Source organism: Dysidea avara, chromosome 11 (genome assembly GCF_963678975.1).
Source record: "Dysidea avara chromosome 11, odDysAvar1.4, whole genome shotgun sequence".
NCBI classification, from domain to species: Eukaryota; Metazoa; Porifera; class Demospongiae; order Dictyoceratida; family Dysideidae; genus Dysidea; species Dysidea avara.
This window is the reverse complement of record NC_089282.1, coordinates 17,938,841-17,966,725: the sequence shown is the minus strand read 5'-3', so window position 1 is coordinate 17,966,725 and position 27,885 is coordinate 17,938,841. Positions and strand designations below refer to the sequence as shown.

At 37.4% G+C, this 27,885-nt stretch overlaps 3 protein-coding genes across 13 annotated transcripts in view; 2 read left to right on the top strand and 1 right to left on the bottom strand.

The window, feature by feature from the left end:
• LOC136238298 (xylosyl- and glucuronyltransferase LARGE2s-like) overlaps positions 1-27,885 on the bottom strand; it is a 79,335-nt gene that overhangs the window by 37,247 nt on the left and 14,203 nt on the right. Inside the window, exons 14-20 of one of the 11 annotated variants that reach the window (XM_066028698.1) lie at positions 27,765-27,854; positions 6,117-6,145; positions 5,981-6,070; positions 5,530-5,611; positions 5,221-5,334; positions 5,121-5,163; positions 4,746-5,041 (exon numbers count right to left, since the gene is read on the bottom strand). In XM_066028698.1, the coding sequence (XP_065884770.1) occupies positions 5,230-5,334; positions 5,530-5,611; positions 5,981-6,070; positions 6,117-6,145; positions 27,765-27,854 (396 nt within the window). In that variant the 3' untranslated portion in view covers positions 4,746-5,041; positions 5,121-5,163; positions 5,221-5,229. The other 10 variants (XM_066028702.1, XM_066028704.1, XM_066028701.1 and 7 more) reach the window with 10 other exon arrangements.
• On the top strand, positions 193-4,401 carry LOC136239416 (neurexin-1b-like). Its single transcript, XM_066030146.1, has 5 exons — positions 193-617; positions 868-920; positions 2,679-3,010; positions 3,404-3,615; positions 3,715-4,401. The coding sequence occupies exons 3-5, from the start codon at positions 2,713-2,715 to the stop codon at positions 3,958-3,960; spliced, it is 756 nt and encodes a 251-aa protein (XP_065886218.1). The 5' UTR covers positions 193-617; positions 868-920; positions 2,679-2,712; the 3' UTR covers positions 3,961-4,401.
• On the top strand, positions 18,382-21,440 carry LOC136239177 (nucleotide-binding oligomerization domain-containing protein 2-like). Its single transcript, XM_066029908.1, has 5 exons — positions 18,382-18,516; positions 18,572-18,641; positions 18,697-18,957; positions 19,055-19,102; positions 19,150-21,440. The coding sequence occupies exons 2-5, from the start codon at positions 18,593-18,595 to the stop codon at positions 21,438-21,440; spliced, it is 2,649 nt and encodes an 882-aa protein (XP_065885980.1). The 5' UTR covers positions 18,382-18,516; positions 18,572-18,592.

Below are 27,885 nucleotides of genomic sequence, written 5' to 3'. Positions count from 1 at the left end.
GCCTTGCTTTAATGGTGGACAATGCACTAACATCAATGACAACTTAGATTATATATGTGACCGGATTTGCGAAAAGGTACCTTTTTCACACACAAAATTTGACCCATTTTTTTAACTTTAAAGCTTCATAACATTTTGATCATGGCATACACATGCTTGCAATTTTAACTGAATGTGGCTACAGTATCCAGCTACAATTTGATACTAAGAGCAAGTTAATCAGTGTAAGGAGTCAAGTGTTACATCATTTTGTTTGCTGGTATGTCAAATGTGTGGAAAAGGTACCTTTTCGCAAATCCGGTCACATATGTAGATGTGTGGATAACTACTATGGGAGAAATTGTACATTCAGTGCTGTTAGCTTTAAACCAAGATCTTATCAGACTTACATAGAAGTGTTTCCAAGTTTTGATGGCTTAAACGTGACACTTCAAATATTACCAAAATCTCTGAATGGATTATTGTTTTATGCTATTGAAGATGTCGACAAATTTGTTACATTGGAGTTGAGAGATGGTACAATAATTTCTCGCACTGCAGCAGCTTTTAATCGCACAGATAACAGGGCCTCTACTAACAACACATGGTATCAGATTGTGCTTACAATAACTGGACAGGTATAGTGTGTGTGTGTGTGTGTGTGTGTGTGTGTGTGTGTGTGTGTGTGTGTGTGTGTGTGTGTGTGTGTGTGTGTGTGTGTGTGTGTGTGTGTGTGTTTAGGAATAAGGGAGAATGGTAATCCATAGGTGTGTATCATCCAATAATATGTAATGTGTTTACTTGTTATCCCTTACGGGACAAGTGTGTCCAATAGTTGATGAGAGCTAGGTGTGTGTAACAATCATTCATTTCATATTTTATCTGTAGAATCCATCAGTGAAAATCAGACTGGTTGAAGAGAACCTAGAAGAGTTCAGCCTGTAAGTGACATGATTAAGAGTTCATTGTCATGCAGCTAAGAAAGCCAGCACACCACACCATCACCATATTGACAGAAAACATCATTTTCACAAAATATGTAGCTCAGTGCTACCTTCTCCAACTTGAATATTTTATGTTACAAATACCATCACATAGACTTGTAAAATAGGAGCCCTCAAAATTTGGCTTAAATTTTTTTTTCTTTGTGCTTTGGGAGTTGATTTATGTTTTTCTTTCTTTGCACACTTTACAAAAGCCAATATAGAGGCAAAGGTGCAATTTGATCCCTTGAAATTTTATGTATAAATGTGGCCAAATTCATGTATAAGTTTGGTGCAGACATTCACAGAGTTATGGGTGATTATTAGCATTAAAGACTTTTTGTCATACTTACAGGGTAAACCACTCAAGGGAATAAGGTGAAAATTGGTGTATGTATAGGTTAACCATCATAAGCTCAAACTTTTTGTGGTTTAAAATATTTGCATGACAACTACAGAGTTAGCTACCAGGAGAAAAGTAAACCTGATGTAAAATTGCGGATTCAAAATATTCTAATAGAACAGCCATTGGCTACCTTAATTTATACATTATATATAAAAATTCTATGAAGTTTATAATTTCAAAAATTTATCTAGAATATTCTATGAGTGTTCTATTAGAAATCCTCGAAAAAATGTGCACTCTTAGAGTAATACAAAAGTAATTAACAAAAAGTCTATAATACAATACTTTTGCCTTCAAGAAGAAATTGGATAAACCCCTTTTTAAAACGCCACACTCTTTTTAATAGCTTGGTTACTTCTTTTTGTATTTTAAATGTCCAAGTCAGCCACTGATCGAAAAAAGTTGTGAAATCAGAAGTGGTGGCCAAGAAATGGCTGATCATACAGCCATGTCTTGGCTGCCTGCCACCTTTGATCTCAGAAGCTTTTTCACCTCGTCTTTTTAAAGACCATGCTATTAGCTATCAGTAACAGAATTCTTTGAGGCAGTAACAAATAGCTGTACATGAAACTGATTAAATATTTTGAGACTGTATAATATCACAGTTAGCTACCTACTTGTTAAATTAAGTACATAATCCACTCTGATAACCAGCCAACCCCATTCAGGTATTTAGGGCAAATGCTCCTCCTCCACATTCAACTTATGGCTATATCTTTGAGTGCTATGCACTCATGGTACTGACAAAACTTTTACTGGAAATTTTATATATATGCTAGTTTCATAAAGTGGTGGCAATATCTTACTTCCTTGCAGCCTTCACTACCTTATAACCAAGTAACAACACAATGAGAGATTTCATGAACAATCGATATACTCTAATAGAGCAGTCACCACTGATCTATGCATTTCATTATACCACTCAAATGTATACAACGTCCACCATATAAAATGGTGTGCGTCAACACAATAACTAGGCAATTTTACTGCATATATTGTCCCTGACCACTCACATTTAGTAGTAGTCTGAGTATTTCCTTTACTTGCCAGGCAGCTCCTGGTTTGACCCTTGACTTACTGGGGAATTAGGAATTAAATTGTTATTTTTATTTCTCTGATTTCTGAATGGCAGAATTCAGTTGACGCTTAGTATACAACAAGTTTTTAAATCAGACTCCTGGTTTCATTGTACACTAATATACGTAATTATATAGATAAGTGCACTACAGCTGACCAAAGACCGGCACATGATAAAAAATGTGTTTATGTTTGCATGTCTGTCCAACCCATGAGTTGTTTGTTGTGTCCAGGATATCCAGTAATTCATTATCATCTCAAGATAAAATGACTGGGGTGTACGTTGGTGGAGTACCTGCTGAGGTTATTGTTCCACTGAATCATGTTAGGAGCAGGGACTATGTTGGCTGTATGCGTGATCTCATTATCAATGGAAATCACATTGAATTGTCTGACAAAATCCAAAACAACAGATGCATGAAGTCACACAATGTTGTTGATGGCTGTGCAGTTGGATCACGCATGGAAAAATGTGACACATGTGAAAATGAAACCTGCGTGAATTTTGTAGTGGATGAAAAACCATATTGTGACTGTGAAGTTGTTGGAGCCAGTTGTTTACTTGGTTAGTAATATGACACATAAATTTTTTTCAAAGTGAATGGGGAGAGACTGTACCAATGAAGGAAAGTATGTAAAGGAAAAGTATTTAAAAGCCAAATATTTTATGCGGTAGCAAGTTCAGTCTTTTGCTTTAGTAAAGGTCACCTGTCAAAGCAAAACTTAACATTTTTATAAGTGTATAATACATTCCAGTGAGAACCCACTGAACTGCTGCTTCTAGTATTCTCACGAAAAATTAACCACCTGTAGGGAAGTCATATATATCAATTTTTGAAACCTGTGCTTTCAAAATTACATAATGAATTTATGATGGATATTGTACAGTGAATGTTTCTGTTATTATTATGCAATGCTATTATGTTATTACACACTGTAATAATTTTGTTTCTCGTAGCTCCATCTACCTTAGTCAGCTTCACAGGGAAAAATCGAAGAGCTGATTTGATTATTAAACCAAAGGAAGATTTTTATTTAGCCTTACAGCAGAGCAGACAGACAAGACAAGCAGTAGAACAAGTGACATTCGAGTTTCGTACTGCCACAATAGAAGCTGTTGTATTAAGCAGCAGAACTGAAGATGGCAGTGGAAACCTGGGAGTGTTCTGGGTAAGCTGAATATGCAATACAAATCTCTGATTGACACTAGTACTAGTTTATGCTATACAACTGCTAGTATAGTTACCTAAGTATTGTCTTTGTACATAGTTTGACAACTCCAGTGTTCATTACTATGCCTACCAGAATGGCTCACTGTGTAATAGAGTGACAGTGGAGGGTCATTTTAATGATGACAACTGGCACAGTGTAGAAGTGACCATCGAAGGAGACAACATCAAACTTGTCATGGACTATAACACATCTCACACAAGTTCCAACACCAGTAGATGTCAGGATGTCTTTTGTGCATCGTTCAACAAAGATCACTGTTGGAGGTGTGTCAAGACTTCATGACTACCTTCAAGATTTGTCTGACCAGGAATTTTATGGTTGTGTGCAAAACCTCAAGGTTGATGATGTCAGTATCATACTTAATAAGAAATTCAACTCACAATTGGTCAACATACAAGTTGAGGGGTATATCAATGCTGTGAGCAATGAGTGCAGGAGCATAACAGAGACGGAACATATAGACGACAATCACAGTTTTGAAATTATTATAGCAGTGGTGTTTGGAGTCATTGCATTACTGTCAATAATATTTGCAGTTGTTGGAGTTACTACATCTTACTATCATAAGAAAATTAAGTATTTCATATAGAGCTGCCTTTGTGCATACATTACACCCTATTATGATTTTGTGATTGTATTCTATTCTGCTGTATATAATCTGTGTATTAAATAGATAATGCTGTAGTTGCATACTGCCACTATATAGTTACTATAGCAAGTCATTTTCAAGGGTAAAACTTTTGTGAATCGCTGCCATTTAAAATTTGAAGAGGGGCTTTTCCAGACTTTTATACATAAAACGATGCCATTTTGAATTTCAAGGGGGAAATTTTTCACAGACAGCTTGCCAATCCACGAAAATTGTGCAAATTTCCCATCTTTAAAAAACCCACTATACTGTGTGTGCTGCACAATAAATAAAAAGTGTTGCAAAGTAGCTAGTTGCTTGTTAACTATCATTAGATGGTTAGAGTAAACAATTTATAGTCAGTGAAATTGCTAACACTTACAAGTACACATTTACATGTACAATAGTAACAATGTAGTACCTGAGTACCTGATGAAGTATATAAAACACTGTATTTACAAAAATCATTTGTATTTCAGATGAAGGCTTGTAATTTAAGTCTAATTGTACTGGAGTCATCACACTTGTACGTTAAAAACACTTTGGATTACAATCAGATTGTCCAAAATCTTAGAGCACACAAGATCACATCCGCATCATCAAGGTACTACCTTGTCAGATAGAGATACAGTACCGTATCCACTATGTTCTAAAATTTTCACTGTTCTGCTAAGAAGTAGGTCAGTGTGCAAAAGGTCCTAATGTTAAGGTCCATTGAATCACATCTGAGTTTTCCTATATGTAGATATTGAATTAGAAACAATTAGTCATCAACTCATGTATGCATATATACTAAACACTGACATAAACTTACCATCTTTCATCAATGTTGTATCTTCAAGAAGTACATTCTGTTGCTGTTCATTTCAAGTGATAAAACAGTTAATAGGAAATCACATTGTTCCTTTACTCACATGAGGCCCTCATTTGGTGTCTCTGACTTTACACTGGTCCAGTTGGTATTTTGCTATTAAGTAAGTAATAAACTCAAACCGGAGAATCCGATTTTTTATTCGCTTATCCAAATCCTACATAAGGAAAATATCTGTGAAGCACCTGTCAACACTATAGTATTTGTTTACAAACTCCATACAACAGTACACAAATACACATTTATATATGACCAGGGGAAACATATTGAATAAGTTCTACTTTAGAGTTTGCCAGGAAGAGTTTCACATATACAAGTGCCATTAGTGACATTTACACAAGTTCTTACTCACTATTAGAAATTGTTTAGAATATTTAGTCTCCACATGAGGTATATGGATGGCCCAGTTATCAGGTAGCACCACAAACTGATACCTACATACCAATAACAATAGATAATACACTATTATAAACCTCAAGTGTTTGATAAGGTTTGGATTACATAATGTCAAGATGGAACAAGTATGAGAGTAACAAAAATAACATCATATACCTGATGATATTTGTATCGCTTTCCATCCCAGTAAGAATACCAATACAGTGAAATCTGACTCACTTTCACCTTATTATTAAGACCACCTCATTATAGTGGCTATGCCAAGTATAGGTCCCAAATGATGCTTGGGTCTGTTTCATAACCTCATTGATAGCATGAGGCCCGATCCCATGTGTAACCCCATTAATAAGGTTTCACTTCACAAAGAATTCATGGCTTCACAGACTATAACAATGTTATCAACATACCCAGCAGCCCATAACTCCATCACATGTGTCACCTTGTTCATCCCATAACCTTCAAACCATTCACAGAACTGAGGCAGGTCAATGTCCTTCCTGTATCACTGACTATACTAACTATTACTGTAATGTGTACACTAACCTCAACACAAGATAAGGCTCATATTTGTCCTACAAACAACAAATAATACAGTAGGATGGACATCATTGCAATTTTTTTTGGAATGTCATTATTATTAAAGCAATGGCTGTGTTACGCCAACTGTTTCACACATAAACAAGTTGAAATTTGAGTACAGATCATAGGGATTGCCTACACCTACAGCTACACTAGTATTCCTACAGTACTATAGTCTTGTAATATGCAAAGTCATGACTGAAGTAGGGATTAAATGTCCACTAGTCAGTTTAATACTTTTTCTTGAAATTCCATAAAAAAATTGTTGGAAGTGTTCTGGAGGCACGTTGTAATTTGGATATACCTAACTAATATAGCACACTTTTGTAAAGGAAAAGTAAGACCAGGTGACATTTTTGGGCTGGCAGGTTCCAGTATTGAAAGAATTTGTATTATTACACAGTATACAGCAGTAAACTAAATCTTCAATGGCTGACAGATAATTTTACTATAATGTTTATTGAGATACTTCAATATACACAATTTCTTACCCGATAGGCTGTAACCAAATAAGGAGTGCTGGTAAGATACCAGTGTGAATAGTTAGTGGAGTAGTGTGCCAAAGGAGAGGCCAATGATCGTAACAACTGACGTTAAAGATTAACAACAACAGTTGAACCATTTATTGATTACAGTGAATTTCTCATATCAGATACACCACTAGCTATTATTTTATTAAAGCTTTACAGTGACCAGCACTGAAGGTCTGACAGCAACTTGTGCTACAGCCTTTGGACTACCTAACCTAACCAAAAACTATGATACAGTAGAAGTGATGGAGAACATTACATCGCTACTTACAGTCTGGGAGAAAGTTTCACATGTTTGTTAGCACTACCTAAAAAGAATTAGAGTTTAAAATGTAAACATGAGGAAAACTTTCCCTACTTCAACAACTTGCAGTGGTAAACACAAAACAAACACTTTAACCAATGTTGAATATTCAATAATATACAAATAGCCAAAGGATATGAAAAGGAAGAATATCGGCGTCTTCTTGTGTGACACGTGAGATGAGGTCTTGCTTAGTGAAAGATGGAGTGATACGCTGTAGACAACAAGCAAAAATATATTTTATAAGCATAAAATGATACATGTAAACTGATCATTTTAAAGGCACATACCTAAGCTACATGGTTGCTACAGCATGGACATGCAAGATCATCTATAGCTACCAAAGTACAAATAGATAATTTTGCTTGTTGATGATCTCATACACAGACTTAAATAAAATACAGCTTAGTAACAGATTGCCTACTTGTTGCAGGAACAAAATATCAAGACTTAGTCATAAGCATGTAAAATAGTAGCAGTACAAATATTAACCTGTTCTGGGCTCCACTTTTCTGCTACTAATTCAAACACTGGCACCACGTAGGCCACATGATCCAATGACAGTGAAGAGATCTGGGATTGTGCCAGTTGGAAAGATTTCTCAAAATGTGGTGACACCATGAAGTCACCATCCATCAGTAACATGTAGTCTGTGTAGACATGCTTCATTGCAAGGTTGCGGAGTGCATTAATTGGATAAGAGTCAGTGTTCTACAAAGGATATGTCAACAGTTATGATTCTAATATACAAACTCACTGAGCGGGCATATACAACAGTCAGATAAGTGTGAGGATTTAGTGTAAACTGGTTGAGTTTCTTCTTGATGTATTTCCTGTACAGTTACAAATGTATGAATTATTATAAGTGTGTACATGTTGTGTGTGCATGTGCATGAGAAGTCTGAGAGTGTGTTTAGCTACATGATGTCATTTACCTTTTCCACACATGATCATTGTCAGTGGATGACTTGACAGGGAAATACAATACAATGGACATTGGACCTACGAATAAAATTCAACAGTAACAACATTGCAACAGAAAAGTGAGAAAACTTAAAACATGGTGTTTGTCAGAGAGGGTGCTAAATTTCTTGCATTAGGAATTCATTCTGTACAAGAAAAGAGAGATTGGTTACGTTCAAAAGGACTATATCTGTGTTTAACTCTAGTGCAGAAGGTCCACACTGGAAAGAGAATAAAGTTTACACTGTTGCTACAATAGTCACAGCAGTAGAGTATGATAATGGGACCAGTATAAATGAGACAAGTATTGGGTTGATGAAGGTGAGACCTAGAAGTTTGTTTATGAGATAGTCAAAGAGAAAAGGCCAACGTTGACATAGCAAACTTTGATCTCGTGAAATTCTTGTTGTAAAGAGTTCTTGGATAAAATATTCCACGTTTTGCACGTGCTGATTAGTTGGCACAGTTTAATCTCTTGTGTTTCTCATTAACGAACTGCTTTGCTGCTCGTGTAAGTTGTAATAAGGTGTTCATTTTATGAACACTGTTAATTCAGAGGTATAGCTACAATGTAGGCAGGTGAGGCAGTTGCCTCACCAAATTTACTGGTGACTGAACTGAGAACTACATATGCATTGAAAGCTTGCATTAAGAAACTTCTTATGCTGTTTAGTTTAGCTTACTGTATACATCAGTAAGAGTCCATCTGAGAGACAGCTCCAGGTGGGTTACAAAGCCCGGTCAAGCAAGACGATATACCCACTAGACCACTTCATGAGCCAGTAAAGTCAAACAGTAGAGAAGGAAGATAAATAGCAGTGCGCTGCTGTTTCAAAGGGCTTGATGAATGAAAATAGTCTACCATCACAATTGGTTTACAATGATAACCCACAAGGAAACTTCCCAAACAATTGGGATGTTACAAACACAGGGTGTAACGAGTCTACAATGATGGAGTACATTCATAAGATAATTATGCCATATATGAGGAACAAGAGAGAGAAGAGTTGATGCTATTTTTGACTAGCTATATTTAGAGGCCAACTCCTTACCAGCATCATTTTCATCTTTCTTCCAACACTAAGCTGTGAAGAATTCTTGATAGATTTCAAGAGTGGTATTCAGAACAAGTGAATGTAGCCAGTGTTGGGGCAATTACTTTTTTAAATAGTAACTCATTACATATTACTTGCAACTGAACTATTTACATATTACCGTATGGCAGGTTATTTTCGAAACAGAAAATTTTGCACAAGAAACAAAATCTGAATTTCGAAGAGTGTATTATTTACTATTATTTGTGTGTGCTGTGCAGAAATCAATGTGATAATAATGTACAGGTGTGATTGTGATAATTATCTAAGAGGGTACAAAACTGATCATGTGTGGGGGGTTGACTATATGAGGGGGGATTGAGTTCCACAGTTTGATTGTCGAGGGAAAAAGAAAATTTAAAACTATCAATTCTGGTATCAAGTTGGTTGAAGTAGCCATTTCTCAAGAAGGGTGGGATAGGAATCAAACAATCATTTGGAATACACACCAGGTTGTTGTAATTTGGCTCTGTTCCTCCTGCTTTTTAGGGTAGGTAAGTTAAGATTTTCTAACATCAATGAAACACTTGAGAATCTAGAGTAGTCCTTGTAACATAACCTTGCTGCCGATCGTTGAACTGCTTCTAGAAGATTTGTATTGGTAGATGTGTAGGGGTCCCATACAGGAGAAGCATACTCTATTACCAGTCTCACCATAGCTTTATAACAGTTAAGTTTGGTATTAACAGGACAGTATATTTCGAAGTCCGGGTGGATTTCAAATAAATGGAAATTCGTATCACAAATTATGAAGATGCGTGAATGTTTGCCAAAAACTGACTTACTGATGGAATAACCTCCATCCCTGTGTATTGGAGACGAAAGACTGAAGGAGTTTCGAGTGGAGTAAATTCACTGGCTCGATCATGCTTGATCATAGCTAACATAGATTCTAGAGCAGACGGCATCAATTCCCATTCTGTACCACCTGTTTTCTGGTTATTGGTACAGTAATGATACAGTTTACCCATTATCATCAGTAATGCTGAGCTAAAACTCGAGGAATACACAAGCGAATCACCAAAAGTTGGATCATTGTTTCACTTGTGGGAATTTATTTTTGAAGAACAACCGGACGTGGGAATTTATTTTCGAAGAGAAGGGTCTCTTCGAAATATCCGAAAATAAAAACCTTTCGAAAATTACCAGCTATACGGTACCCATATAATAAAGCAACTATAATAATATTACATATTATATTACGTTGTGTCCACAGCCTTAAGCTGTCATGTGTGAAACTACCACCTTATCATGTGACATGATTGCGTTGTTGGACAATGTGCAAATCTTGGTTATAAATAAGAAACGCTTCATTCAGTAGGCTTCGTTAATTCGTTGTGGCTAGGCATTACTCAGTGTATTACTAACGAGTTTAGTAACTTCGTTACTTGTAGTAATATTACGTAATATTACACACGTTACAGTAACTTCATTACTTAGGTAACACATTACATTTGTAAAGTAAAGTAACTTGAGTTATATTACCAGTTTTTATAGCATATTTCGTTATATTACTTTGTTACCACAAAAGTAATAATTATTACGTAATGTGTAACGCGTTACCCCCAACACTGTATGTAGCTAGCTAAAAGGAGAGAATACAAGAAATCTCATTGATTTACGGCTTGCTACCATGAAGCTGCAACATGGATGACAGCTGCTCATGAGTGTCTTGGTAGTAAGTCTAACATAATCATAACTGCTCTGCTTCTGCTTCTGCCCTTCCTGTAGTTAACAATCCTGCTAGACTTTCTGTCCCATGATAAGTATAAGTTAAGTATCCTTTAGAATAGCCTGAAACACTTTCGATGAGAGTCTATGGAATTTTAAAAATTTAGAAGACATTAGAGAAATTCAACCAATTCACTCATATGGCATGCCTCAGTTACTGCAGATGTTTTTACTGTATATGTGATACTCATCCACAACGAGCATGTCACAGTAACGAATCAACGATCAAGTGTTCATCCATAACTGAATGACTGATTATAGACATGCTCCAATTTCTAAATTAAAACGTGTTCTCTTGAATGAGGAAAGGATACCCCATTTTATTCAGTGAATCATTCTCAATATACTGTACCCTTCTCAGCAATCTTAAACTAACACTAGATCAATTACAAATCCAAATGTACAGATGCCTGTAAAAAAGACATGGGTATGGTGAATGGGTTAAGTGTTTACTTGTGGTCTTGCTGGCTACTTACAAGAAATAATTTTATCATCTCCTGTCGTCAACACACCATAGAAAATGTACAAAAGCATGTAGTGATTTTTAACAGCAATGTTCAAGTTGTCAACAAACGTTTAATTTTGCTAAAGCATCATGTCTACTTGAACATGAAGAATGATAAACAGAGAGACAGTTTGTCAGCTTTATAAATACAACTATATGAACATCATATTACACTCTGTAGCTGCCAATTACAATAATAGGGTACATGTAGTGTGTACACACATACAGCTACAGTAGTTAGCTACACAGTGATACATGTGCAGTGTTTCAAGTCAGTATTCAAAAAAGCTGTCTAGATTAGCTTTTTGATAGACACTCTCCATATAAGTTACGCACTTTCTTTGAACAAAGTAGAATGACCACGATTAGACATTGTTGTAAGAGGAAACAACCGGCAACAACTATAAAAAGCCATACAGGGTCAAGATGGAATACGGTACTAAACATGTGTAAGATATAGGGCAAGCCGATCACTGCTCCCATTACAGATGCAATCTTATGTAAATGGGACTGCTGATTATTTGACACTCCAGCATCGCTGATGTCCTTGCTTAGTTGGTATGTGTAGTAGAGGTACATGAAGAACAGCACAAGTTGAGCAGTCTTATTGATGGCATTGACAGTGAATGGTATTACCAAAGTGTTATAGAAACGTATTTCCGCAACTGTGCATTGACTATTTGCTTGGAGGGCACTCTTGTAATTGCGGGTCGCCACATCATAGCAAATATAAAGGAACAAGACTAATAGCATCGAACCCAGCGTGTAAATAATATAATATCTTAAATGACGTTGTGAAGTCTGTTTTGAAATCTGTGATCGCAACTTGTAACTACGGCGCATAGTGGTGGCAATGTGATGGAGAATACATGTACCGAGAGCTAAAAGACTGACTATCGATACCAATAAGCCAAGTATGCTGATGTAACAGTAAGCCAGCGGGTCGATTGCTTGTTGGAAGAATGTTAGAAGTGAAGATGTAAGCAGTGCATATACAAACTGCAAAGATGTTGTACAGCAATAAAAGCTTTCCAAACAGATTGTGGAGCTCCTTGAAGATTACATGTGTGGCAAGTATATAACTACTTACTACAAATGTTAGCACATACATTACCATCAGCAGTGTATATTGCAATTCAGGCATGGCATTTAGTGAAGCACAATGCAACTCATTTTTCAGCCTAGTAATCACCTCAGAAGTGTGGCCATCTGTTGAGATAGTAACAATGAGACTATCAGTAGTGTAGACAATGTCCAGTTTCTCTCTAGTATCAATCTTCATGATGGTACAGTCATCAACCAGACAGTATTGTAAGGTAGTGACTTGTTGGAGGTCATCATCACCACTAGCTGGTAGTTGTTGATCAGAACAGTAAAGTGATGTTACCTTACTGACTGTAGCAAGGATAACAATGAAGAGTAGAGTAAGACAAGCCATCAACTTTTCTCTCTCTCTAACCAACAGTGATATCACAAATAGCAGTGATTGAGAAGTATGTGTTTGTGCAGGTAACACAGTGACTTGTCATAAAATGCTTTTGTGGTGTGCCTATGTGCTAACTATAGGGATGCCATTTTTATGCATTACGTCATATCTCATGGGCAGTTATGTCACAACACATCATATGAGGTCATGACATAATTTGTGCTAGTAAAACCTAGTGATAATCTTTTGTACATTTCTATGAAAACTTCAACAATTATGAGAGTACAATGTACACTGTATATATTAAGACATGTAATCATGTTTATTTACTTATCAGAGGTCATGAAGGTTTGTATCTTCCCACAAAAATATTTGGACCAGAAACCAGCCTTACAATATTTTCATGGTGCTTTGGTAATATTGGTCAAGCCGATAATTGTCTTCAGTGCAACCTGCCATGCTTACAATAAGTTGTTACATTTTTTTGGTTTTCAATTGACTGACTGACTGACCAACCGACCGACTGCCTGATACCATCAAACAAGCATAACTTAAGGTTACAGGTTTGGTTTTTAACTTTTAGATTCTGACTGTTCCTTTTGGCATACTGTAGTATGTACAATCTATATGCATCATAATGCTAAGCAATAAAAGAGAGATTTTTCATGCCACAGCCCTTAACAATTGATGATGGTTCTGGAGCTTCACATATTATTCTCCATGCGTAGAGTTGTGTAAGGGATAGTCAATAACTATGTGAAACTGCTATACTGCTCATTAATTAGAACAGTGATCATGCATTTTCATACAATTATAGCCTCAGCACCATTCTTTTCTACAATGGAACCTCAGTTATCCGGACCACACTTATCCAGATTCTCAGTTAACCTAACTACAGAAATGACTACTCTATTAGAGTAGTGACTGTTCTATTAGGGTAGTCTACTAATACAGAGAATGTCTGATACTTTTAAAATGTTCTTTATGCTATTTTAAGGTTATTTACACACAGTTTCAGAAGGTATGGATTTTTCAGACTTATGGACCATCCCTGGTTTCAAGGGGTTCGGATAAACATGGTTCCACTGTACATCATCTCAATTAATGTTTACACAAAGCACAATCTAAATTTAATCTTACAATTCCCAGCGACCCCCCATCATTTGTATCCACAAAATTATTCAACTGGTAAAATGTTCAAGTAGTGGCTAAAACACTTCCACCCCCCCACTGATCAAAGGCACACTAACACATGAACAGACACTACAAAGTTAACACACCATCCCAGACTGCTCCATTCAGTGATAACATATCAATTCTGTCCACTGTCATCTGTACCACTAGCGTGATCATATTAACAGTTGGTAACTATAGCAATACCACAATCATAACTAATGTACACACATGCTGTTACTACCTCTCCAGTTGGTGTTAGTATAACTTCTTCACTATAAGTGTGTTGTGGTGGATGAGGTGGTAGTAGTGATTTGGGACAACGAATAATATAGTCTTCTCTCTGCTGCATTATACCTGTAAAATGAATGAGTGTAGTTACTGCTGTTGAGCATGTGTGATGTAAAGTGTGTGTTGTTGTTGTGTGTGTGTAGTGTGTGTGTGTGTGTGTGTGTAGTGTGTGTGTGTGTGTGTGTGTGTGTGTGTGTGTGTGTGTGTGTGTGTGTAGTGTGTGCATGTGTGTGTGCACACGCGTGTATGCATTTGTGTAGTGTGTGTGTGTGTGTGTGTGTGTGTGTGTAGTGTGTGTGTGTGCATGCGCGCATAGTACTTGTATGTGTTTGAGTGTATTTACTATGGTACGCATAGTCCAATACCAAAGGTCCACTATAAAAAATGCTACTCCAATCTACCTGTTGCAGCAGAGTTGATCGGACACAGCACAACACTCCAAAACTTGACAACACCCTCAACCCCAACACAACGACACAGTCACACTGACCACAACCACACCAACATCCTGTGGGAAACACACCATAAAATAGTGACCAAGTAAGCAAAAGTAGAGCATGTGACAATAACAAGTTATATAACATCTTTAACTTAACCAAGTTGTAGGACCAGGTGTCCTACATTTATCATCGTAGAGAAAAATCTTACTAAGGGCCACCTCATTAATTTTAAACTTTTTTCCACGTGGTACAACAAAAAACTCTATGACCCAGCACAATGAAACCATACTTAGGAGAACTATTCTGCCTACAAATAAATTTATAACTTGTTCACAACTGAGTTTAGAAATGCATCACTCATTACCAGTTCAATAATCTCAGCCACTTCTCCATCATAATCCAACAATGGAATCCTGCCAGTGATACAAATAAGGATAATTCTTATTTTATACAGTGAGTCTAAATATTGAACAATTATTGTACACTGTAAACTTTTGACAAGCAAAATATTAACAAATTTCACAAATTTTTTAGCTAGTCTTTTCATCAAAAATTATTCAATTGCTATGTGATAAAAATTAGAATAGCTGGAACAGATATTATGTCAAATATTTACCCGCCAAAAATTTATACAGTACAATATCATACAATGATTCTAACATATTCACTACCTCTTTTGAATCACACCCGATCCTTGTAACTTGATATGAACCAGAACTCCAACAAAACTTTCAACCTATCACATTCTATACAAGACAATATTTACAAAACCACAAACTAACAAGTTCTGTACTAGTATCCATGTTGTGAGCAGAATATAACGCTGAGAAAACAAAGCCTGATATTTTCTTCTCTGGAGACAACTACGTAACACATCCCAGTGTATTATTTGCTACACTGTATTATCACTACTCACCACATTGAACTGATGTAGTGACTTTATCCCATCCATTTTACACTGTACACTATAGGCCTACATGATAGAGCATGTACTGAACATGGTAAGAGTATTCAAGGAAAAAATATTTTTAGCTTACTAAATCCTATCTTATATGTATTCTTGTTGTTTTACCACACCCAAAATCCCCCAAAATTTGTTTCTCAAGGCCTCAACCCACAGCAAAATAATGTTAAAGATCTGGAAAAAGTTTTAGCCAATCACAAGTCCTACAACAAGCTCGTAAATGAATTAAAAGGGTTTGTATACTTAATTTAATTCTCATCCACCAAATACTCAAAATAGCAATGTGGGTGGGCAGAGCAGATTTTTGCTAAGGTAATAGTCTGATCTAGCTACCGTAAATTAGGAAAATTTCAACATTGAAAATTTGCATTCAAAAAGAGATAGCCGCTACATCCACACCTACTAGTTCCTGGCCAGAACACTATACAGCTCTGCTGGATTGTAAAGCAATAGCTACCATCTTGCCTGTAAACCCACTGTTCAACTTGACAATACGAAGCTCCTCATGAGGGATATGTGCTGAAGTGTGATGGACTTTAACCGTAACTGCATCATGCCATAACCAACATTTTTTGTAGATGGTGCTCAGGGTGGTGGTAAAAATTCACCGTTATAATTTTCGTTGATAAGGTCAACGATGAAAGTTTTTTGACGGCAAAATTTTCCTGCTTTACAGCAGTTAAAAGGTTGCTGAATGGTTGCATTTAGTCAGTAATAATACCTGATGTGGTAAGGAAATTAGCAACATGGGAGGCGATGATAAAGTTACGTGCTCTAATGGAGGGGTTTACTTTCTACTTGTTTGCAACACTATCATGTTATAGTCTCATCCTCACTGATCCTTTTCTCTGGTGTGGTACTTTTTGATTATAGATTATAGTGAAATGGAAGAGGCATTTACAATCTCTACTTGATGAGAGCCACCCTGGAGAAACGGATCTGTGAGGACGAGACTAATTGTACTATGCACAGTACATTAGACAATGAAGAGCTCACATGTGGACATATTCTAGGGTGATTGGGTTGGAGGTGAGGATCACATGGGCTGGCCACACTCCATCTAGCATGTCCCATCCACCACCCATAATAACTGATAGTTGACTCATTTGTGAAGTGCTCCACTAGCAAGTTGGGATTTCTTTTTATCCCACTATCATCAGCTCTGTGATGTGAGAAATAAGCAGACATCCTCATACATGTTGCCCAATTTTGGTAGTATACAATCCAGGGCCGCCCAGAGAAATTAAGGGGCCCAGGGCAAAGAGTTAAAGTGGGGCCCTTGACCCAAGTTGTAAGGTGAAGACCAAAAAAAAAAAAAAAAAAAAAGGTCACAACCTGCTGGCAATGACAATAACTACCCATCACCAACCATATCTCCTTATCTATAAGCTTGCTACACTGCTCCTCTGAAGAATACTGTGACTGCTCTATTAGAGTATTTAGATCTGACTGCTCTATTAGAGTATATCGATCTTTTAAACAGGTATTCAGGGGGCCCTTCATGGGGCCTCCTGGGGCCCCTTTCAGGCTGGGGCCCGGGGCAAAATGCCCCAGTTGCCCCCCCTGTGGGCGGCCCTGATACAATCACTGGACTGGGCTACTGGACTCTTTTGTCACACATATTTGGGCAACTGGTTGTAGCTATTGCTACATTGAATGTAAAATATACAGGTGAACCTGTCTACTTGGTACTGCTTGTTCATCTTAGGATAAGTTTCTTGGCATAATCTTCATTGTATGACTACCATTCGTCTTATGAAGTAAAAACCATGTAAATGTGTATGTAGTGTTGTAGTAACCACACATCCTAAATTAAGTCATAGTAATTAAGTGGTGACATGTAACCATCTTGCTATTCCATACTTGATACATAGCTGCAGCTGGGCAATGCCAATGTTGACAAGTCTAGCATGATCACGCTTTTCTATTGTGTGCATGTGGGCAGTGGCGATTCTAGACCTGACCTACAGAGGGGGGAGGGGAAGTAGGGAACAGCATGACTATGTTGTATGGCTGTAATATAAAGCTGAATTTCAGGGTGGTCTGGGGGTGCAACCCCCACCAGCTGCAGGATTTTTGCAATTTGAAGGCTTGAAAACAGCCTAAAATTGATGCTAAAAATATGAAAATAACAATGCCAATCTATACTGCAACTTTTCCCCAAGGTCTTAAAAGTTATTTTTCAGCTATTTTAGAATCGACTATTTGGTGAAAACGGAAATACCCGAGTCCAGTTCACCAGCGATTGTACACAAACCACAATTTTTCATCGCAAGCAACGTCGAGCGAGCAACGTAGAACTCCCTGCCCTGTTTAGTCTCGCGTAGCCAGACCCTATTTCTCCGCACGGCGCTTATAATTTCCAATTGATAAGCGCCGTGCGGAGAAATAGGGTCTGGCTACGCGAGACTATGCCCTGTTCGTTGCCTTAGGGGTTGCTTTTTACCGATAAGTTTCTATCAATGCACTCACTGGTTGATGGAAGGTAATTGTCTGTGTAGCAGTACTAGTGGCAGAAAAAGAATACAGGTTGCAGTTAGAAGAACACGACACAACACTCGAGCTCTCATCACCGTCACTCTTTCCCACAATCGAAACAATGACAGCATACTTAAGGGAATTCCCCGCACGTTAAATCGGAGATAGTATTCACTAATTTTCACTCTATCTCCGAGTCTATCTCACTGGAGTAAGCCAAAATGGCAATGACATCGATTATTCGTTATTTTCAATGAAAATAAATCCATAATGAAGCGACTTCCGCCCTCGCTTCCGCCATAAACCGCTTGCGCGCGAAAACCGCAAACAGTTTAGTTTGAGGGTGTGGCTGGTTTCATTGTTCGTCTTCTCCGTTTGGAGACCTACTCAGTACGAGGATCTTTGTGATTTTAAAACCCGATGTGAATATCAGTTAGGATATCAGACTTGAGCAACGTGTTCCAGGCAGTATAGTACTTGTACTGCACATACCGACTTGGCAGTTGATTGTGTATCATAGCTAACCTACGTAACAAGTGACATGACAAGTAATGAAGGAATAGTAAAGGGGTTGAGAAAAAGCGTCACTGGTAGGGTGTTGGAAAATTTTTTTGAAAAGTTTAAATATATACGTATTATATGCAGCTAGCAGCACTCCGCTACTGAAGGATCTTCATAGCCACATCACTCCAAACTATGCTGCTCATTGGAGAGAAATTGGAACACTACTGGGTCTACCGAGTGGAACACTTGACATCATAAAATATGATAATCGTGATAAAGCCCGGCCTAGCTGTGATGCTGTTTTGGAGGAATGGCTTCAAGTAGAACCCTCTGCTAGTTGGGAGAAGTTGTTTAAAGTGATTGAGTCACTTGCAGTGTCTAGTGATCAAGCTCCTGATAAAGGTGACTAGCTATGTATGTGTGCGTGCGTGCGTGCATGTGTGTGCACAGCATGTGTAGGAGGTAAACAACTGTATTAACTAGCTATTGTGTTGTATAGTTACCTCCAGCAAACCTGACATGGAAAAGTCGACAGTCACTGATCAAGGTAGAGTGGACACATTATTGTGGTGCTCCATTTTGTGTTGTTGATAGGAGTCTACATATTGTCCGACAGAGCGAGACAACTTAATATACAAACAAGGTCTGCTGTTGATGAAGATTCTTGGCCACCTAACAAGCCAAAGGATTATATTCCACTCCTTTTAGTTCATCATCAAGACCAACACACTTTTGAACAGGCAACTGCACTGCAATTGGCTGGATCCATCCAATTAGGTACACTTCACTCCAAGCACTACCCACAGGACAGCTATCAGTCACTGAAAGAAGTACTTGATAACAGTAAGACAACTAAACAGTTAATTGATATCGTAGCTCCACTGCAAGCGAATGGCGATGCACAATTTGTTTTAATTGAGGGATTGCCTGGCATTGGCAAGTCTTTGTTGTTACAAGAAATTGCTTATAATTGGGCTAAAGGAAAGTTATTACAAAATTTTAAAATAGTTCTCCTCATCCAGCTGCGTAGTCCAGCTGTGCAGCAGGTGTCACTTGTTGCTGACCTTTTCCAGTTAATCTGTGAAGGAGACACAAATGCTGCAGAAAATGCAACAGCATGTAGCAAATACCTTTTCAACAACAAAGGCAAGGATGTTGTTTTCCTTTTTGATGGCTATGATGAATTCCCGGAACATCTACAAAAAGACAGTTTAATCACCAGCATACTAAAGCGCAAGGTGCTACCTCATTGTGGCTTGGTAGTGTCATCTCGTCCACATGCCTCAGTGAGGCTCCGACAACAAGCAGCCATCACAGTTAACATATTAGGCTTTGCTGAAGAAGAACGTAAGTTATACATTGAGCAGTCCCTGAAGGGACAGCCACATGCAGTCAAAGAGCTCACCGAATATCTTGAAGGTAATCTGACTATCAATGGCCTGTGTTTCATCCCCTTCAATATGGTGATCTTGATTTATTTGTACAAACAGGGAATTTCCCTTCCCAGGAATTCTAGACAACTCTATGATCACTTCATCTGTCTTACCATCTGTCGGCATCTTGCCAAGTCTGGTCGTCCTCTTGATAACACCATCACTGATCTAGCCAAAACCCCTGAGCCCTATAATACAATAGTTCGGCAGTTATCAAAATTATCCCTTGAGGGCCTTAATAACAACAAGCTAATCTTTACTCTGGAGGAGATGAGAGTAGCATGTCCAGACATCGAAGCTATTGAAGGAGCTCTGAATGGCTTTGGACTGTTACAAGCTGTTCAACACTTCATGCTCACTGGGAAAACAATGACATTCAACTTTGTCCATTTTTCTATTCAGGAGTTCTTGGCTGCATATTATATCACTCAACTTCCACCAGACAAAGAGCTGCAAGTGCTTGAAGCAAAATTCTGGAGCGATCTTCATTCCAACATGTTTATGATGTACACCTCGCTTACCAAGGGACAGCGATCAGCTTTTAAGCAATTCCTTCAACATAAACCACAACCATCTTTCTTACAAGCAGTCAAACAATTCTTCTCTCATGATGTAACACTTTCTAAGGATATTTTGAATGATCGTTTAAAATCTCTTCGACTTTTCCGCTGCTTCTATGAGGCCAATGATGAAGCCTTCTACACTTCTATTCAAAAGGGAAGAACTTTTGATGATAAAATAATCAATCTTAGCAGCACCATCCTAACTGTTTATGACGTTGAGTGTGTTACACTTTTTCTAACTTGCTTACCCCAAAAAGAGTGGAAGAAGCTTTACTTGTCGTTTTGTCATATCCAAGATCATGCCCTTCGTGTTGTGCATCGTGACCTGATGCACAGTGGCATCACTATTAGAGAGCTGAGCTTGTACGATAATAGCCTCACGAGATCATCCTCCTCCTACATAAGAGACCTCATCATCCACTGTAAAGTGGAAGAGTTGGAGATTGGTAGTAATGACACCATCGGAGAGGACCCTGTTCTGTACGACATGTTGTCCCATCCCTCCTCTAGACTAGTGAGACTGTACATGAACAGTACCAGCTTATCATCACCTTCAGCCATTGCACTCTTCACTGCATTGGCAAAAGGAAATAAACTGCAGTGGCTCAACATCGATTGTAATCTCATCACTGATGAAGCTTGTGATGTCATTGCTGCTACAATAAAGAATAACACATCTCTATTCTGGCTGGTGATGTATGGCAACAAGTTCAGTGAAAAAGCTGCCCAGTGTTTAGTACAAGCTCTCCAGGACAATGACACATTGAAATGGCTAGGGTTACCTCATTACAAAAAAAATGTTATGAAGAATATTAGATCACTACAAGAAGAGATTAACAAGAACAGGGAAAGTAGAGGATGTCAAACAAAACTGTACATTGACTACTAATACTAGCTACCCTAGTTTTTCTTTTGTACAATTAATGGCTACACAGCAAAATAATGCAGTTCAAGTAGCACTCTTTTTCTTGTATTTGAGGTTCAATGGATTAAGAATGACCACCTCTATTGTGAATAATAGTGTCTTATATATATATATATATCAAAAAGAAATAAACGTCCAATATTAGAGAGCCACTTTAATCAGCTGTGGCAAAGCAAACACAGACAAGCCTGAATCTCAAATTTTAGTGCATTGCTAAGCTAAGTGCAAAGTTTGTCTATAGCAAAGTCAGAAGTTTCAGCCAGGTAGTTTCTGAACAGAGGTGTCCAATAATAGATGGTGTTCAACAGATTGCTTACTCTAGTCAAGTTATAGTCATGCCCTTTATTACAGCATAGACTTTATTATGTTTTGCATTATGATTTACTTACAGTACAGAGTAATTGTATGTTAGGGATCATGAAGTCTTGCACTTTCTCACACAAAAAAATATTGGTCAAAAACCAGCCTCACACTTACCTACATGCATGGTGCCAGGAGCGGATCCAGACTTTTGGAAAGGGGACCCAGAGTCAAAATGAAATGACACTACAGGAAAGGTATAAACCTTATCTGAGAGTGCATGATTTCAGCATGGGTTCATCACAATTTTATTTGACTGTTGTATTAGATAGAGGTGACTGCTCTGTTAGGGTATGATAGCTATTGTGCAACTAAATTAAATACATGCCGCTCTGGACATTATAGACCCTCAATCTGAAATTGACTGTGTGACTGATTTCAGCAGTTTATTAGAATAGCTATACTGTTGCTAAATATTTGCCTGACACAGTGCCGTATATTTGGTGAGTTCAGTATCTCAATTTGATGTTTACATAGTGTACAATTGTTTATTGGCCAGGGTTTCCAGCTACCCTCCTGCTGCTGAACTATTTATACAGCCTGTACAGCAGTTCTGCACAGTACACACTTATGTGTGTGCATTCAACAGCTCCTTTGAAATTGATGACTATACATTTAACAGGTGTTGGTGTGTATATATTATATAGTTATTTAGACACCAATCAAAGATCTAAGCCCATAGTTATGTAAGCAAATTTGTTTATTACTTCTATACAATCATTGAAGTAGTGAAATAATGGTGAAAACTCATAATGTGGTGAGACATAGCAATGTGAGTGAGGGATCTGAAAAATAAAATTAACCGGCAATAAGTGGCCTTATAGCTATGTCAGTATCCACCAAGTTTTATTCATATTCCTGAATTATTATTATTATTAATTATACATAGTAGGCATTCCAAAGAAATATAAAGTTTGTTGGGTTGGAATTAACTACTTTAGCATGCACAGTGGTTGAATTGTAAAAAGGTACTTTTCAGTCTCTGGGGCTCCCCATACATTTTAAATAAAAAATGATACAATTGAAGTAGGAAGCCATTTAGACTGTCTTGAAACTGCAGTTGCTTCTAGTTGCAAGTTTGTAGAGTATAACTTTAGGGTTTATGGGATCTCTGTGACTTTTGTATGCTTTGTGGTGAGCATAATATGTTTCACGCACTGGCACACTTGACAATACAGTGGTGTACAGCCACCCGCAGGCAAGTGGCTAAGTCAGGTGAATGGAGCTGTCACAATGATGCAACAGTACCTAAGGTGGAGTTGTGGTTTCAATTATGGTATGTTTTATAACTATACTTTTGAGTGAGAAAGTTGTTGTGTAGCTGAAAATAGCTAGCTAACCTGAGTAAAGTAGGTAATTACACACTTTAAAGTATAAGCATCAGTGCTTTCATCTGACAGTATGTATTTACAACTTATGTTACATTCTTAGTTCATGTACATGTACAACTACAAAGGCTACTTGCTTAACTATCAATGTCATACAATTTCTGTTATGTCAACCCCCTCCTTTGAAGAAGACGTCCTGTCTTAATTTGAAACAAAGTCATTGTATGTCTGTGGGGCTCGCTTCTCTCTTTGGGGGTATCTGCTTGTAATGACATCCACAGCAGGTGCAGTTCTTAATTCATCTTGATCATCATCATTGATCAGCTGGAGGTGTTCTCCTATACATGTCCTACAATGTAGTACCTAATGAAGTAAAACACTGTATTTACAAAAATTATTGTATTTCAGATGAAGGCTTGTAAATTTAAGTCTAGATTCAATTCAAATTGTACTGGAGTTGTCACACTTGTACGTTAAAGACACTTTGGATTACAATCAAAATCTTAGAGCACACAAGATCACATCCACATCATCAAGGTATTACCTTGTCAGATAGAGATACAGTACCATATCCACTATGTTCTAAAATTTTCACTGTCCTGCTAAGAAGTAGGTCAGTGTGCAAAAGGTCCTAATGTTAAGGTCCATTGAATCACATCTGAGTTTTCCTATATATGTAGATATTTAATTAGAAACAATTAGTCATCAACTCATGTATGCATATATACTAAACACTGACATAAACTTACCGTCTTTCATCAATGTTGTGTCTTCAAGATGTAAGTACTGTTCCTGCTCATTTCAAGTGATAAAACAGTTAATAGGAAATCACATTGTTTCTTTACTCACATGAGGCCCTCATTTGGTGTCTCTGACTTTACACTGGTCCAGTTGGTATTTTGCTATCAAGTAAGTGATAAACTCAAACCGGAGAATCCGATTTTTTATTCGCTTATCCAAATCCTACGTAAGGAAAATACCTGTGAAGCACTTGTCAATGCTTTAGTATTTATTTACAAACTCCATACAACAGTACACAAATATGCATTTATATATGACCAGGGGAAACATATTGAGTATTTATTCACTAAGTTCTACTTTAGAGTTTTGCCGGGAAGAGTTTCACATATACAAGTTCCATTAGTGACATTTACACAAGTTCTTACTCACTATTAGAAATTGTTTAGAATATTTAGTCTCCACATGAGGTACATGGATAGCCCAGTTATCAGGTAGCACCACAAACTGATACCTACATACCAATAACAATAGACAATGCACTATTATAAACCTCAAGTGTTTGATAAGGTTTGGATTACATAATGTCAAGATGGAACAAGTATGAGAGTAACAAAAATAACATCATACACCTGATGATACTTGTATCACTTTCCATCCCAGTAAGAATACCAATACAGTGAAATCTGACTCACTTTCACCTTATTATTAAGACCACCTCATTATAGTGGCCATGCCAAGTATAGGTCCCAAATGATGCTTGGGTCTGTTTCATAATCTTATTGATAACATGAGGCCCGATCCCATGTGTGGCCCCATTAATAAGGTTTCACTTCACAATGAATACATGGCTTCACAGACTATAACACTGTTATCAACATACCCAGCAGCCCATAACTCCATCACATGTGTCACCTTGTTCATCCCATAACCTTCAAACCATTCACAGAACTGAGGCAGATCATCGTCCTTCCTGTATCACTGACTATACTAACTATTACTGTAATGCGTACACTAACCTCAACACAAGATAAGGCTCATATTTGTCCTACAAACAACACAGGAACAATAATACAGTAGGATGGACATCATCACAATTTTTTTTGGAATGTCATCATTAATAAAGCAATGGCTATGTTACGCCAACTGTTTCACACATAAACAAGTTTGAAATTTGAGTACAGATCATAGGGATTGCCTATACCTACAGCTACACTAGTACAGGGGCAGATCCAGGGGGGGGGGGTTTAAAGGGTTTCATGGAACCCCCCTTTTGAAAGAGCCTCTCTTGCTCGAGATACTCTAATAGAGCAGTCAAATCGAGATACTCTAATTAGAGATTTCCAACTAAATTAAATAATTAAAATTCCATGCATTCATTGGTATGACAAATATTGTGCTATTTTTCAGGGTCATTTTAGTGCAAACCCCACCTCAATTGGTGGTTCCTATCAAAAGATATAAGCAAAAGAAGTTGACAGTGTGATGATTTTTGTGTACAGTATTTTCAATGCTTTTTACATGTATCGCATGGCACCAAACACAATATTTAAAGTATCATAAATCTAGACAGGAAACTAATAATGACATGAAATTTTCACCACATAACTATTTTATGGAGAACAGCATATGAGCTAGGTAAAAACCTCTCAAGAGTGACCACTTCTTTGTAGACTGACCACTCAGAATATTACATGAATAAAGCAAGTGATTCACAAATAAAACTGTGTGTACTGTGTAATACTAAGTATACACTAATGCATTTTCAAGGATAACTAACTAGAAAAATCAGTAGTATTATGTAACATGGTAAGTAATGGAATCACAAGTCACAATTAACAAATACTTCAGAAACATGACGATCAGATAACAAAATGTAAGACCAATATTATTATTAAAATAGGTTTGTTTGGACACTGTTCAGCTTTATTTGTCACATTGTAAGCACTAAGGATTATTATTATTATATAACACAATGACATCACTATACTACAAAGAGAAATTATAAATAGTTTCTGACCAAAATTATAATCACTGAAGCTGCTATACAATGAATCAAAACAGCAGTAAATACACTAGAATATAACATCAGGTAGGTGTGAAGCCATGTAAGGTTGGTATCACATGCCAGTTTCCACTTTTGAAAAGATTATGCTCAACCTTGAACCTTATATTGTAATTCCGCGCAAAACAACACAGTGCTCACCTTCAAACTATACTTGCATCGATGCAGAGGGATGCCTTGAAGCCCAGGGTGATTGTAATGCTGAATTCTGAGCAGTGTTAGATGGCAATTTACCTGTAAAAGGGTCATATTTTCGTCGTAATCCAACGCCAATCGTCCTCCAATCAAAAAACACATAGCGAAATCGAAATCAGCATATACGGTTTGCCCAGGAACACTTTCTTCATCCTCATTTTCCACAGATTCACACGGAAACACTTGGAAACTTTGGCTATCACCGGTGCCGTATTCTTCCAATTAGAATAACGTATGCAATTATTTGTATGGGATTCCTATGGGGATTTTTATTTATCAAACTTTGATTTGACATATTTCAATAAATACTGCATGGATTTTAATCCAGTAAAGTGCATTACAAAGTACAAAGCACTGACTACCATTAACTGGAACGGCAGCTTGTGAAACATTTATTGAAGGTGTGTAATTTAAGTAGCAAAAATATGTGTGAAAAATTGGTTGGTTGGAAATCGCTACTCTAATAGAGCAGTCAAATCGAGATATTCTAATAGAGCAGTCACAGTAGTCTTTTGAGGAGCAGTGTAGCCAGTTATGTATCTAGTTATAAATAAGGAAATGTAGTTGGTGAGGGCATCTATGGTGAAGGGCAGCTATTGTCAGCAGGTGATGACCTTTTTTTTTTTGGTCTTCAACTTACAGCTAGGCTGAAGTTGCAATTCCAAAGTGGAACCCCCCTTTGTAAAAGTCTGTATCTGCCCCTGTAGTACTATAGTCTTGCAATGTACAAAGTCATGACTGAAGTAGGGATTAAATGTCCACTAGTCAGTTTAATACTTTTTCTTGAAATTCCATAAAAAATTGTTGGAAGTGTTCTGGAGGCACATTGTAATTTGGATATACAGTGGAACCTGTGTTACGGTCACCTGGATTAAGCGGTCACCTCTGCATAACGGCCATGGACACAAGGTCCCAAATATTTTCCCATACAAATGTATGCATTGTTGTCTGCATTAAGCGGTCACCTGTCTAACGCGTATAACGGCCAACCAAGAATTCGCCTATGAATCACTGTATACATAACTTTCTCCTTCATATAGCGGTCGCTACCTTTTATGGTGGCTTGTTAAGCCAACTGTCTGGCACCACGGCACCGTTTTAATTAATGCACTATTATCACGCTTCCTGCCTTTCAATGAATACTATATAATCTATCAGGCTTCATTGCTTAAACGTATTCAATAGCTATAACCAACATTCATAACAAGCTCACCTTGTCCTTTCTGTACTAAAATATTACTGCATTGCAGTCAGTTGGTGCGAGCCTCTTAATAATAATCACTCATTTATAACGGCCATAGCCACTAAAATGCTGCTGACCACCTTATACAGGTTTTCTCTATAACAGCCACCTGTATATAAATGCCAGATATATCTGGTCCCAAGGTGACCATTATAGACAGGTTCCACTGTACCTAACTAATATAGCACACTTTTGTAAACGAAAAGTAAGACCAGGTGATATTTTTGGGCTGGCAAGTTCCAGTATTGAAAGAATTTGTATCATTACACAGTATACAGCAGTAAACTAAATCTTCAATGGCTGACAGATAATTTTACTATAATGTTTATTGAGATACGTCAATATACACAATTTCTTACCCGATAGTCTGTAACCAAATAAGGAGTGCTGGTAAGATACCAGTGTGAATAGTTAGTGGAGTAGTGTGCCAAAGGAGAGGCCAACGATCGTAACAACTGACGTTAAAGATTAACAACAACA

Excerpts from the sequence above, each read along its gene's own strand:
- LOC136239177 (XM_066029908.1), top strand. The coding sequence starts at position 18,593 with ATGACAAGTAATGAAGGAATAGTAAAGGGGTTGAGAAAAAGCGTCACT. Across the intron at positions 18,642-18,696 it reads GTTGAGAAAAAGCGTCACTG|CTAGCAGCACTCCGCTACTG; the intron begins GTAGGGTGTTGG and ends TATTATATGCAG. Across the intron at positions 19,103-19,149 it reads GTCGACAGTCACTGATCAAG|GAGTCTACATATTGTCCGAC; the intron begins GTAGAGTGGACA and ends TGTTGTTGATAG.
- LOC136239416 (XM_066030146.1), top strand. The coding sequence starts at position 2,713 with ATGACTGGGGTGTACGTTGGTGGAGTACCTGCTGAGGTTATTGTTCCA. Across the intron at positions 3,011-3,403 it reads TGGAGCCAGTTGTTTACTTG|CTCCATCTACCTTAGTCAGC; the intron begins GTTAGTAATATG and ends TGTTTCTCGTAG. Across the intron at positions 3,616-3,714 it reads GAAACCTGGGAGTGTTCTGG|TTTGACAACTCCAGTGTTCA; the intron begins GTAAGCTGAATA and ends CTTTGTACATAG.